This window comes from Mytilus galloprovincialis, chromosome 14 (assembly GCF_965363235.1).
Source record: "Mytilus galloprovincialis chromosome 14, xbMytGall1.hap1.1, whole genome shotgun sequence".
Taxonomy (NCBI): Eukaryota; Metazoa; Mollusca; class Bivalvia; order Mytilida; family Mytilidae; genus Mytilus; species Mytilus galloprovincialis.
Window position 1 is genome coordinate 8374910 of NC_134851.1, and position 15155 is coordinate 8390064.

General features: G+C 32.2%; 1 protein-coding gene across 1 annotated transcript; it reads left to right on the forward strand.

The window, feature by feature from the left end:
* The first annotated feature begins 7160 nt into the window (after nt 1-7160).
* Nucleotides 7161-13722, forward strand: LOC143059347 (uncharacterized). The gene is made up of 6 exons (XM_076232828.1): nt 7161-7248; nt 10188-10350; nt 10602-10913; nt 11458-11524; nt 12870-12940; nt 13682-13722. Exons 1-6 carry the CDS (start codon nt 7225-7227, stop codon nt 13720-13722), a joined length of 678 nt encoding a protein of 225 aa, XP_076088943.1. The 5' UTR covers nt 7161-7224.
* Nucleotides 13723-15155: the final 1433 nt, after the last annotated feature.

Here is a 15155-nt window from a genome sequence, read left to right on the forward strand (position 1 = left end):
AATAAACGTTGTCTTTGCGTAAATGACAACCGTGTTAGACTTTGGTGTGAATCAAATCCACAAAACTTCATCTTTGACTGTTTTGAGGTTCCAGATTGGTTAAAAAGAAAACATCTTATGAACCCCAACTGTATTGCTATATCTGAACTTTTATTGACACAAATATAAAATAAGCTGTTTAGGAAATATTATGTGAACTATACGTGCACACTGCTGAATTTTGTGTGTCAAATATAAACCATCAATATAAAAAAGAAGATTTCATTTCCAGAAGAAACATTATTTAAATCAACTAAGTACACCGACCATTAACACTGACAAACCGAACAATCCATCTCTCAATCTTAAATTCAAAATAACACTATTAAGATATATAGGTTAAAAAGCATACCCATTTGTTGTTGGCATAAAATATACCGAGGATATCGGGTTTCTGCGAAGTTTTTTCTATTTATGTCGTCATGTGACCAACCGGCTGTTATATACAAATACATATATTCATTATGACATTTTGCACTTGATTTAACACTGAGGAGATAACTGTATTGTATTTTAAGCTCCGATGGCATCAATTGGGGATTTGATGGTCGCAATTTAAGTTTACTTGCGTCGGAGCTTAACATACAATATTGTTATCTCCATTCTAATGAAACTAAAAAAAACAACGTTAAAACATGAATTTAAAATCTGTCATATACCGTCTGCGCTTGCGCGTACGTCCCATAGCATCAATTGCCAATCGATGCCATGTAGATAAGTGACGTTATCCAATCAAAATGAACGTTACAAACGTTGTTGCATTAGAATTATCACTAATGTTGGTACATTTGTTCGATAACCTGATGCATTTTATAACTATATAATGATAACGCAAACTAGATTGAAACACTGGTGGGTGTTTGATGAAAACAAAAATTCTCACAGACAAAACGTTTTCAACTATTGATGTATAATTTAGGATGAATCATTACGGTAATGACTATAACGCTTTTTTTCCGGTACAACGTTTTTTTTATGAATGTTAAACATATATTTGTATCGAAACACCACTATAAAACTTATATAAACTTGTTTTAAAATTTTTAACATGTTTAAAAAGATCTGATCAGTACATGTAGGAATAGTTTTGATCCCTTTCATTTGATCCTTGAATGTTAGTTATATGTTACAGGTCTCCGTGTTATAGTTTTCATTTATTTTGACTGCTCTGACCAGTCCTGGGACCACAATCTAGTTTACACGAAAAGCGGACTCGGTCCTTATACTGTTTTTATGTCTGCCTAAAAAGTAAATTTTGAAACAGGTCCGCTACTAATATAAGTTAACTTCGAAACCAGTTATGCCATACTAGTGGGAGATAATATGGACATAATTGTGCAAATCGTGATACAAGCATGAAATTTTGTATAAAGGTTGACTAAATGACATTTAAAACAAATCCGCTGCTGGCCAGAAAAAAAAATCATTTCTTCAAAATGGCCACCACACATTTCGGAAATGGCGTCATTACAAATTGACAATAATTTGTTAATCCTTTAAAAGGTGTGATATATGTAAAATCCAATGTTAGATTTGATAAAAAGTAAATGACAGTTCCTAAATTACGACTAGACAATATATTAATGAATTTAAAGGTGACTTCCGGTTTCAAAATGCCGGCAAAAAAGTCAAATATTTATTTTTTTATACTTTCAAGCAAATTCACAAGGGATGTAAATCCTTGAAAGATGTGTTATAGGTATAATCCAATGTAAGTTATGATAAAACGTTAAAAAAAGTTCTTACGTACGACAAAACAACACATAAATGAAGAAAAATAGTGACTTCGGGTTCCAAAATGGCGGCAAATATGTAGAAATATTTTTTTATAATTGCCATCAACTTAACAAGTGTTAACACTCTTTGTTAAATTTAAATGCCTAGTTTGGTTTGCTTATTTTATAATTATCTGATAGTTGTCTATACAACAACTCGTACAAGGAAGGCCAGAACGGTAGCATCTTCATTTACCAACGCAGTTGCCTCCGCATTTCAAAATTTCCTGACACGAGGATGCAAGGGCGGTCAGAGAAGTCCATTTTGGTATCCAACTGTCATTGATTCTTTCTTTTATCCAATCCCAGTGTTCATGACTTGGAACATGTACCTGTCGAACACATGAATCAGGCTGGGCCCAAACAACTCCTCCTTGCTATACTTCTCTTTTAATATGCTCTAGAAAAGAACCTCTTGTACGCGGAATTGCATCACAATGCCGCTGCTTCCTGGCAAAAAATTCACATCGTGCCTCGCTTCTTCCTTAAGCATAAAAAAAACGTCCTTTACATCTGGAAAACCTTCCATTGTTAGCCAGGCTGACATTTTGACTTTCTCATGACAATTCGACAAGTACCACATCCAATAAATGCATGGACGAAAGGAAGAGCAGCTACACAAGGGCCAAACGCATTTGATATGTCACGTGCAGGAAGCCATCAAAAGTCGTTATTCCTTCCATGACCTATCCACAACTTGCTCTACCTAAATTTGCGATTGCTGCGATTCTTGATGCTATTACATCTGTGTCAGTACTACCTAAAATTAAATTTTACAACTCTTCATAATCATGCCGAAGATGGACAAACATTCGTGTATCTGCTTCTTCATGATTACAAGGGGATAGATAGGAATTATCTTTATTGAAATTGCAAAGAATATTTTCACCATGAATAACATACACATTTTTATTAGTCTCAAGAAGCAATTTTGTCAGCAAGAAACTTGAACAATTCCGTTTTGTTGTCATCTTCGTAGAGAAAACTACTCCATACCCTTGGTGTTCTACCAACACCTTTCCATCTGGCACAAGAACCTTGCCTTTGTCTTGTCACAGCCTTTAAATTATTCATTTAGTAAACACTACTTTTGAATACTTATCGATGCAAGATTTTATATAAGGCAGTATGCCATCATTAGCATCAACATCAAATATTTTTGCTCAACTTTGTGACCTGGAATTGACCAATGCTGCCCAACCAACGATAAATGCGTCCAAATGTTTCAAGTAAATCCATTTGCAGAGATTTAATACCCCTATTTTAAGTGACATCCTGAGATAAAAACGGAGGAGCAGTTTGGTTTCTATGGATACAGAAATATTCCAAGTTAAATTGTCTACTGTGACAAGAAATAAAAAGTCTAGAAAAGATATCGCAATTACTTTTAAGGTTCTCTAGCTTTGTTTTTGACAAAGACGTTTCCAGTTTCATTTTGCGGCCAACATAGGAAGTTGTTCTTTTTTATTTGGTTATAAAAAGCAGGTTCTCCTTCGTTTTGCATTTGCTTCAAAAGATCTTCGTATTGTTTGGACCAATATCTTGGAGTATATCGTACCTGTTTACAAATCTGACGACTCTTCTAGAAATGAATTTATGAACTCGTTCATCACTTTGCAAAGCCTTTAACGCTGTTCAAAGAAATCTTGTTGTGTTTTCCTAGAGTCTTCATCATGTCGTTCGTATGTTTTAGAATGACCCAAACCACTAGATCTTTCAAATTAATCATCTAGTATACTGACTCCTGTTCCAGCTACCATCCGTTTGTCTAAAAGGGATCTTCTGGTAATCCTATGGCACCAACATCGCCCTTCACAATTGCATTATTCTGTTTTTGTGCCTGATCAATTGTGTTACAAGAAGGACATTTGCTGGTCTTACGTATAGTGAAATTATCATTTTCAAATTTCATTGCAACCTGTGGGTGATGTTCGGGAAGGGAAGTCATATCTCGGAGATGAGTCGGTAACCTAAAACAATACGCTATCATGCTTTATATGGACTGTTTGAACAGTACCAAATCTCACTTATGAAATGAGCGTAATACCAAAATCAGAAGAAGTTCTTAATTTATAATTGAACGCCCTGAATTAAACTCTGGTAGAGATGACTTCAGTTCCTTACACCAGTCTTTTAAATCATTGAACGTCACAGAGTCATGACATAATTATATATTCTGAGTTTAGCTTTCACAATCTGAAATTAACAAGTTTTAAGCAAGATACATGCAGTTGTCTGATGCGCCTGTCTAGTCCTAGGTACATTTGAACATACATAAACAGAATATGCCGTTCTTGGTGTTGCAATATTGGATTAAGTAAGACAACATGTACATCCCCTATCACGCAATATATCACCAATAGTTTTATAACAAGCCATTTCAATGTGCAATCAACGAAACATGACGATACACTTATATTTTCCTTACAAATCAACCCATTCCCACTGAATTTGCTCAGGCATTTCCAAAAGTGGCTGATCTGCAGTTACAAATGTTTCTCCGGGATTAACATTTTCACCTTAACCATCGAATACCTGAGAATTGCCTGATAGTACATACAAATCGCTCTTGATGTATATAAATAGTTTGCACATGCGTAAAAGTGTGAAACACATGTGTATCATAACCTTGAAATATGTTATAAACCAATTCAAAATATCATTAAAAATCCAAAAACACTAAATGTATAGTAAATAGCTTTTGAAAGAATTTTGTTACATTTTCGCGCATAAGCAAATACTAAATATATCAAATATTCATTTTTAATAAATATGTGATGTAAGGAAGGTAGCCACCAAACCTGGTAATTGGTTTTTACTAAAAGAAGTTCAAAGAAAAGTTTTCCAGAAAAATCAGTATTTTTTAATTAAACTTTAATTTTATTAAACAGTTTTCCTTCTTAGATTTAGTAGTACAAAGGAGTTTAATTTGACTCTTAAGTGCGATGGTTACGCTTATTTGCAATGGACCAAAATGGTAATATTTAAGGAATTACAACATCGAGGTCAGAAAATAGTTCTTTGGCAAAAGCTAGTATGCTAAGGTATGACCTATGTGATAAGCGTTATAATTTACCGGTATACTTAAGTGATTGTTTCTAAATTTAGAAGATCGACCATGTAAAAATTGCTTAAAAGTTAATATATGTGTTGCTAAATATTGTATGTCATGTAAACTGATTTTTTCCCAATTTGGAGCTTATTGAATATTTGGATGTAGCTTGCTGTTAGTTCTAATGTTACAACCTCCCATACAGTTATCATTGAAAATTACAAATACAAAATTCGTTCATTGTCGGAATATGCAACATTTATTTGTTACAGTCTTAATTGAAATGACAGAGAATGACAGTGTTTGCTGAGCTTTCTAGTGCGAGTACAAATACATGTTATATATTCTTACAATGTACAGAATAAATTAATGTTTTAGCAGACAATTTTAATATAATTCACGCATGAAACATGTATTTTTATTTTACCGACGTTACTTTTCATTGAAATCGAAATTTTAACAGGAATCAAAAAGTAAACTGCAACATAAACAATGATAAAAATGTCTCCGTATGCTTCAAATAGAAGTAAGATTAGTATACGTTTATATACAGTAAATGGTCGATACAAGTCCGTTTTCGAGAACTAAAAAGAAAATAAACACAGTGCTTCAGTCGAAAAAGAACGGTTAAGTTTCAATTAATTACTAGTAATCATGGACATTAATTTGGTGTAAAAGTTGTTTATCAAATATTCTGGCATGTTAATTTTTGGTGTGTATAAACGACTTCTAACGTCATTATCAAACTATGTTTCTAACGTCTATATTTTCGTGGACCATTGGACTTTAGCGCAGAGAAGCATCGCACTTTAGCGTCGACCATCGTACTCTAACGTCCCCCTCGCACTTTAGAGTTCTACATATTATATATTATAGATTAAATAGTAAGTATTTCCTTCCTAGATTTAGTAGTAAACTTTTGTGTTACCCAGTATATTTTTATCACTTATTACAAATAGTCAGATTTGATTAAAAATCATCGACAAATGACCCTTATGAATAGCATTTAAAAATAAAAACATAAAACCAGTTATTTATGAAACTATCCATGGGGGCTTGTTTCTACACTAATTTTACAACGGACTGGCCCTTTATGCTATATAAGTTACCACAAGCGACAGAAAGTAAGCACGAACAATACCATGGCAATACACGGGAAACGATGAAAAGATGAACAACCATCTGAAATTCAATGAATAATAATAGTAATAATAAAAAGCCCATAATAGATGCAAATGTTAATATTCAATGGTCATTTCACAACTATGACAAACCTTAACTAGGCATGAACATTCAATCACTGACATATGTTTTCGAAAGACTATAACAACTTACTTTTGACTCTGACATAATTGTTAACCATTGTACTAGTCCTCGAATGGCTGTAGATAGAAAGATTTGTTTGTTACAACCCTTAAAAGACATACATTAGCCATTTTGATTTGAGGAAAGAATATTGAAATGGTAAAAGTGATGGATGTATAGGCTACTACTTAGCCGACAAAAGATCACAAAACAGTTGGAGTCATCTCCCCTTCTTAACCTATCAATGGTCATTGAAACATACACATATCTTCTTTTTCTTGTATTGTATTAACTGTATTAATATTGAAAACTGATATTGTATACCGAATTATTAACCTATTATTTTTCTAAGACTTTACAAAATCTCGAAGCTTGTCATTGTTGGAGACCTTATGCACTTGACACAGTAGTCAGTAATTCTGTGATATCAGAAAATGTCATTGATATGGTAGTGTTCTGTGATACTTTGTTGATAAAATTACAATTATTTGAAACATCGTGTTTCTTGATCGCTAGTCATAAATGTTCTTTAACGTACTTTTTACATTTTATTTATTTTTAATTATTGGTTTACAATGTCATAAACTACAAACTATATGTTGCTTTCATATATCTGGTGTTAGTTTATTGCTTTGTACGTAAAGCAGCCCAACAGTGTGCTTATTGAATTGATTATATTTGTCAAGTCCGACCTTTAATAGCTTACTATGTGGTATGGGTTAAACTCATTGTTGAAGTACATGTGATGACTTAGAGTGTATTGTTCCACTGATAACGTACGTTTTTTAACCGTGCGTTTCACCTACCCAGTGGTCGGCGTCTCTTTGTTGTCATGAACCATTATTTACATGTTAACTTCCTGTATATTCACTGTTAATATCGAGAACTATTTTTAAACACTAATGATTTTCTACATTACAATGGACATTTTGTTTCAGGCTTATTTTAAACGGTTACATTTAATTTTTAGAAAAGAGTGCTAGCAGTAGAATGTTTTGTATGTATCACAGTTGAAGTTTCTTCGTGAAGGTCTATTGCAAAAGACAGACATCAATGATTTGTAAACTCCTGATCCTGGTATGTAATTATAAAAATAAAAAAAAGAGAGAGAAATAAAAAGAACATTTTATTAGCTTTATGCGTCCGAACTGTTTTTTTTTTGGGGGGGGGGTTCACTGTCATCGGTTTTGCTAAAATATTTGAAATCAGAGGATGATGAAGGACCCAACGATATGAAGAGCTTCAGGTTATTTATATAATGAAATAAAAAAAACATACGAATAATAGCAAAATTCATCTGAGGCTTACTTTGCCTTAGGGAGTTTATACCGCGTTTAATTAGCAATCTCTTTATGTTTAAACACACGATTTAAGAAATATTTGTTATGAATCATATCATTACCAAATTACTGACTACTGAGATGTATATACCCAAGGAACCCGATAGTTCAGAGACAGACAAAACCAAAAAATAGCAAAAAAACAAACATGACTGGAATATAAAACCGCAAATAACTGGACATGAAAACCTTGTGATTGAGCAGTTTTACCTTTTTCAAAATAAAATAATAAAACTAGAACTAATTCAAGTAATTATGAAGTAGAATTTGTTTCTACTTACCAATGATTACGAATGATGTTTTTCATGACACACACACTTTGATGAAACATTGTAATATTGAAAGGGCCCTCGGTGTCTAAGTATTTCTACTATTTTATATACCTATATGGAGTTATTTTCTGCTAGAACGATAGGTAATTTTTGCGAAAAATCTACCCGGACGAGTCCATTTTTAATTTAAATATGTCCAACGACATAAAGTAATGATCTGTTTCATGTCATTACAAATAGGAGCACCCCTTTCAATAAACTAAGTTATTTACAAAGTGTCTTGTATATTTCATAAACTGTTATCAGATGGTTATTATTCATTTGTTATTTCTTCATGCACTTACGTTAATATTTCGATTATGTATGAATAATAATTGATAAGATTTATATCTGGATTAATAAGTTAGTTTCATTAAACATTCTAAATGAGTCGAAGGGCGTATTAAATCCTAAACATTAGAAAACACTTTAGTGTGACCGGTAAAATAGGATGCTAAATTTGGCAAATCTGTATTATAAATAATATTTTGACGGTATATAAGTCAGATAATGCATATTTTAAGGTTATTATTGTCGTAGAATACACCTTTGGGTGTCTGGATTTCCCAAAAAAAGACCTCACTACGGTCGGTTTTTCATTTGATCTTTCCTGCCATCCCTCAATGTGTTCGACGACCAGAACAACCTTGAAATGTGCATTATCTATGACGTATTAACTGACCAGTAAACTGTTTTGTTTTGAGTTCATATACCTCAAAATTGCTTGAATGCATTTTAGTTTTATTAATTTATTTTGTATAGAGTAGTCCTTCTTAATCATAATGTTTTCGTAGTAATTTAATAACATAAAGCTCTTGAATTGTTTCAGTCCTTAATCATCCTTTGATTTTAAGCGGATGCACTCGACTAAAATCTAAATTATCTAGAATTGTCAGTTTTGCTATCGACGGTCGGTGATTTTCTCTCGGCATTACGGCTTTTTCTATCAACACAGATTATGCGCCACGAAACAACCCAATATTGCGCTGAAAAGTGGCGTTTAAACACCAACAACAAGCAATGTAACCGGAAACATAAATAAACGAATGAGCGATTGGACATTAGCTTCGACAAATGGATACACGTGATTTTGAAAATATCCAAGTTACTAGATTTTGTTAAAAGAAATAACAATGTATTACTGAAATTGAAAAGGAAACGTCAGCTCCGAAATGTCGGATTTGTGTTTTTATGTATAAGAATGGAGTTATTGCTACAATGGTGTACATGTACCGAACATACATACATGTTTTTTTTCAAAAGATTAATTATGTAAAAATAAGAAAATAGTTGCAAATTAGAAAACTATACACATGAGACCAAAGGACATAAACAATTACAGTTATAGGTAAACGCGCGACATTCACCAATGAACAAAATCCATTTCACACAGTCAGCTTTGAGAGACCCCGTAATGACAAATGTAAAATATTCAAACGAGAAAACTAAGGGTCAGACTATGTCGACGAGTTCAAACGAACTAAAACAAATATGATATAAAGTAAAGACAGCAACTAGATGACAGGGTGTTAAATTAGGGCTGGTGCATGTCGCCAAACTTCACCTTGGTATGGTTTAACAGTACACCATACGAACAAATTATAAAATCATTTGAAAAAACTAAGTTGATTGAGATAAAAAAAAACAGCAAAAAAACACACAGACCAGACCTGGCAGGGTATTTTTACTTCCGAATAACTGAAAAACAATAAGTACATTTGCAATTCCAAGCCAATATCAACTTATAACAAAATCATGCATTAAACTTTAAACACATAAAGTACACATCAACCCTCCAATGCATAATGTATTTAGAAGTCATTCAAAGTATTTTTGTTCGTGCGTGTGTCTTTTGCAGGCTTCCTGTAATGTTGGAGGGATTTGTTATCAACATTATATATTTTTATTAGATTCTTTTAATCGTTTCATAACCTTGCCTTACATGCATTTCATGAAGTTTATCATGTTTAAGCAAAATATGTATACATTGACATTTTTGTCTTTCGTACTTTTGTCTTTATGGTGGTTGTAACTACTTGTTCAACGCTATTTGATTTTGTAGTTGTTTTATTAAAAATCATACACAGACAAAGTCAACCTTTTACAATATTATAGTGCGTTCAAAAGGGTCTGAAGCTATCGTTTACTTTGTTATTGTTTTGCAATCATATTGAGTCATTTTTTTATAATAACTTATCTTATCGACTGAAATGTTTTGCACATAACAGTTTTAAAGTTGTATTCAATAGTTTAAACTTCAAACAAACTTAAGGTCCTAATACGCATGTTGAAATTTTGTTGTCGAAAGAAGATACAGGCAAACAGAAAGTATCATAAAAGTGAGATGACACAATATGTATTCCAGGTTCACGTGTGTGTGGCGTTTCCATTTAAATGCCCCGAACCAGCACAGTGGTCACTCCGTGGAAGAAGTCATTGTTCTGATCCCTCTAAATATTCCTGCCTGCAAAATGATTTTATTAACGGTTATTCTGAAAACTGCACAGTATTCGATTTTCTACAGCCAGGTAAATTATTTCTAGTATTGAAATAAAAGTTCCCAATGCATGCACGTACATTAAATCAATGTGTAATATTTAATATGACAGTTCTAGCCCAGACATCTTATTCTAAAAACAAAGTTGAAATTTCTTTGGTAAATATTTCCTAAAAATTATTGTTCCCTAGGAACACATAATCAATATTAGTAGTCCATGTTTACGTTATCTCTGAATTTTTTAGTGAGGACATATTCAAGTTTCAAAACATTTCCCAACAGGTAGAAAACATGTTCTTCGTGGTGGATTAGATGCAGACATTTGTTCTTTAGAGCGGTATCAGCCATGGCCAATAACATTCTACACAAACGTCGGTACTAATTGTATCTTTCTTAAGTCTACTTGTAATGACGAAGGACAAGTTATCTTTTCCAATGGAGATCGAAACACGGATAAAACATGCAGATGTGACTACACTAGAGGTTATGCCTTCCTTGTTAAACCTAAAAAAACATGTTTTTGCGTTCCATCAGAAGAAGATTGCTCATGTTATATAAAGACATGTCACGACCAAAATTATGCTTTATCGTCAGGTATTTCTACTGCTACTTCAAATTTAATATAAAACAAAGAGGAAAAAAGGGAGCTAATTCTGGCTCTCGTAAATGAAAAAGTGATAAAATCGTACAAATCATTGTCTCTGTCAATAACTTTTATGTCAGGAACGTGTTTTCATTTTCTTATAAAAGAAATAAATCCTTCTTTCTATTTTTAGACAATTAATTTGATAGATTATGAGATAAAATCTTATATGTAATTCAACTCTGATTTGCTGACTTCGTCTTTAATATAATGTGATGTATGATTATTATATTGTAATGATGTGCTATCATTTAACAGGCATATATAAATTTTGCGTCTGTGTTTTACAAAATTCAAACTAAGAAGCATTTTTATATCATTTTATTCTAGTAAGCGTACATTTTTGTAAAGGAAGATTATATCATGTATATAGAAAGTAAAGCAGCATGTATGTATTAAGTAGGAATTGCACATTATATCCGTTTAAGAACAAAAATGTTAACATAAATAAAATTTTCTGTTTTTCAAACATAGTTGTATGCAATATCTTTTCAGATTATGAATGCATTAACTCAAAGAAAACTAAATCTATACACAAATGTAAACCTATAAACCATGGGAGGTAAATATCAATGTATTGAATTTTTTTCTACAACTTTTTAGCTCAACCTTAAGTGTTCCGGGCAGTGTTTATGAACTGATCGAGTTTTTTTGTTAATCCGTCTTATTTTGCCTTTGCGTTGTGAGTTTATGTCTACCGTTGATATTTTAATAACATTTAGGTATTTCCCATCTCCTTTGACTTCGACGGTTTTCGGTACTTATACATCCTCGGATTTCTAATTGTAAGCCTCGAGCGTTCCTGATGATGGTTTATCCAGAAAAGCGCTTCGGACGCATTACATTATTAAACGTGTTGTTTTTAATTTTTCTCTAACATTAATGTTAATTAAATAAAATTAGAAACTGCTTTATATGAATTTACGTTTTTTGATTGACTTAAGCATTCCAATTGATATTTTGACGTGTGTTTTTTGTGTTGTGATGTTATACTATTGTTTTAGAAAAGGGATAATGTTTGGTACCATTAACACGTTTTAATTCCGCTGCAAATGTATGCACCTGTCCTAAGTCCGAAATCTGAAGTACACTAGTTGTCGTTTGTTTGTGTAATTTATACGTGTTTCTCGTTTCTCGTTTTTATATAGATTAGACCGTTGGTTTCCCCTTTGAATGGTTTTACACTTTTAATTTTTGGGGCCCTTTATAGCTTGTTCGGTGTGAGCCAAGGCTTCGTCTAGAAGGCCGTACCTGGACCTATAATGGTTTACTTTTATAAATTGTTATTTGGATGGAGAGTTGTCTCATTGGCACTCATACCACATCTTCCTATATCTAAAACATGAATAGTAATTAACTCAATTCGTAAGCGAGAACTGCAATTAATTACCATATTGAAAGAAACAAAAAAGTGAGTATTATTTCACAGGTGTTGTTTGTGTTCCTTTCGTACATTGAAATTAATCAAAATGTAAATATGTTTTTTATTCACGGTGTTTCAAAATTTCACAATGCAGTAATTAGAGATGAATCGTTCAATGAAACAATGATACGTTTATAAACTAATTTTAAAGACCCTGTATTACATTTCTTTGCATGCCTTTTTCTGATTGAGCTTACACTGCCTACACATATATTAGAGTCAATAGCAATTGGTCAGTTCGAATTGAAAAAAAAACATAGTAAAGGGGTGTCTGTAATTAGAAACAGGCGTCAACCTTGGGGCATGTTTTTAGTGGCATGAGTAAATATTTGTTTGTCAACTAACTGATATATTTATAACTCTTCACACAGAGACATTTGAACCGTTTTATTTGACAATACAAACATAAATTGCAGGAAACAAAGCATTTTGTGCATTCTAAATAATATAATGTATTAAGAGATTTACATTGTACTATTTTCAGTATACAAAAGGTTGCAAATCAAAGTGAGATTGGTGACAACGTGCAAAGACTAACTACTATGTCAAAGTCAGGTATATAAGTACATCAACATTAAGATTTAGTTGATTTACCAGATACGCAGTAATTGACTTTCCACATAGTGATATCTAGAAATAGTCAGTGTATTAATGTGAAGCCGAACGACCAGTGTTTTAATGTGAAGCCGAAACCAGTGTATTATTGTGAAGACGAACGACCAGAAATCACACGACCAATATTTCATATTTTTTGCTACAAATGAAAGATTTGCGTATATAAGACAACAGTGTAACGATATGAAACGGGAGACATCATTAAATCATTCACAATATGTGCATGATTATACACTATTTAAACATATATTAATACCCTGATCTAAACAATTCAATGAAAGAAAAAAAAACCTAAACATGAAATGCAAAGACTCAGTAAATGGAATAATGTAATGCATGTACTCAGTCAGTAATGCCATCTATAACTAGATCAGTTGAATGAAATAGGTAGACAGAACAATTTATAATATTTGTTGTGCCGGTCCCTAGTGTTTGAAGAGACAACAACAAAAACAATTTAATTGTATTGACTTCATCAATCATAATCAATGAATAATCGCAAACGACCATTATTGTTAGTCTGTGTTTTTAAAACAAACGCTGTACTAGAATTACCATGAATATGGAAGTTTAAAAAAAAACCATTTGTACCACAACTGTATGTGTGTCATTTTATAAAAAGCAAAAGTAAATTTCTAGGTTTGAGTAATATTATACGTTGACTTGTATTGTTTGAAACAGAAGAAGAAGAAATCAATAAGGTAGAAAAATCAGCTCTCTAACATGTAGATAGTCTTCTGTATTTTTTACATCTCAATTTGGTAACAGAGTAATTAACTTACTTTTTCAGACAAATACCGAACAGGAGTGGCAATTTGTGTAACATTATTTTTACCAGTTCTTATCTTCCTGTCTATTTGTAAGTACACATCTTTTTATTATCTTGATTTTTGTTGATATCTTAGAATACTCATGCAGATCGGATGTTTCCTGCTCTTTGATCGGTTTGTTGTTGTCTCTTAGACACATTCTCCATTCTCCTTCTCAATGGTATTTATACATGTTGTTTTTGGAGGCTATTTTGAATGAAAATTGTCAATTAAAGTTATTATCCTCTATTTGTTATCGTTGTTGAGTTTAGGGATTATAATTTCAATATATATATTCGATATCCATTTAATAATTTTCTTTACATTTGTTATAACAATGTCAAAAATCAAGCGAGAAACAATAACTGATTGATATATTACACACCAATTGACGAATGCCACATATAACAGGCAACAATCGCATCTCATTTAAACTCACTTTATTATTTCATGACTTTGCGTTTTCTCCTATTGATAGGACCAACTATTATATTAAAAAATATATATCATTTTCAGGTGCATCAATATTAATGAATACTATTGAAATCAACTTGAGTCATGATAAGTTAACATGCGTTTTATTTTACAGCATTGACTGTTGTTCGAAGAAACTGCTGTAGAAAACAAAGTAAGTTTCGGTAACTGTAACATTGGATAACATTGTGTATGTGCACGTGTGTTCTTGTGTGAATGCATCTATCATTACGCTTGATTTCGTTTCAAAACGATGTCGAAAATATAGAAATTGACATATATTTGGTTTACATTGTAGATTGGGATTGTTAGTGTCACAAAGAAATGGATTTGATCGGGAAAAGTATAATCTATATGAAATATGAAAAACGAAAAATACTTATGAACTTTATAAACAAACGACAACCCTCTAGCATCAGGTTCATAACTAAAAACAGGTGCAATATGTAAAGTGGTTGAAAATTTAAAAAGGTGCAAACCTACACCCTTATATAGAGTAATTACACCACATAGAAACACATCAAATATATCAATAGAAATGGTGTAACCCAATCAAAAGAAAGATATACAAAAACAAACGAACATACACTGAACGAATTCATTTGATCTATGACACAATGTACATACAACATTATGAAAAAAAAAAGATTAGATGTAAAATAAAAGCAACAGTAGTATACCGCTGTTCAAAACTCATAAATCCATGGACAAAAAACAAAATCGGGGTAACAAACTGAAACAGAGGGAAACGCATTAAATATAAGCGGAGAACAACGACACAACACTAACAGTATCACAAAGAAAACAAAATGCCGTCAAATAGAATACTAGTAACGTACACTGAACAATACAAATAATCTTCTTGCTATGTA

Excerpts from the sequence above, each read along its gene's own strand:
- LOC143059347 (XM_076232828.1), top strand. The coding sequence starts at position 7,225 with ATGATTTGTAAACTCCTGATCCTG. Across the intron at positions 10,351-10,601 it reads ATTCGATTTTCTACAGCCAG|GTAGAAAACATGTTCTTCGT; the intron begins GTAAATTATTTC and ends ATTTCCCAACAG. Across the intron at positions 12,941-13,681 it reads AACTACTATGTCAAAGTCAG|AAGAAGAAGAAATCAATAAG; the intron begins GTATATAAGTAC and ends TGTTTGAAACAG.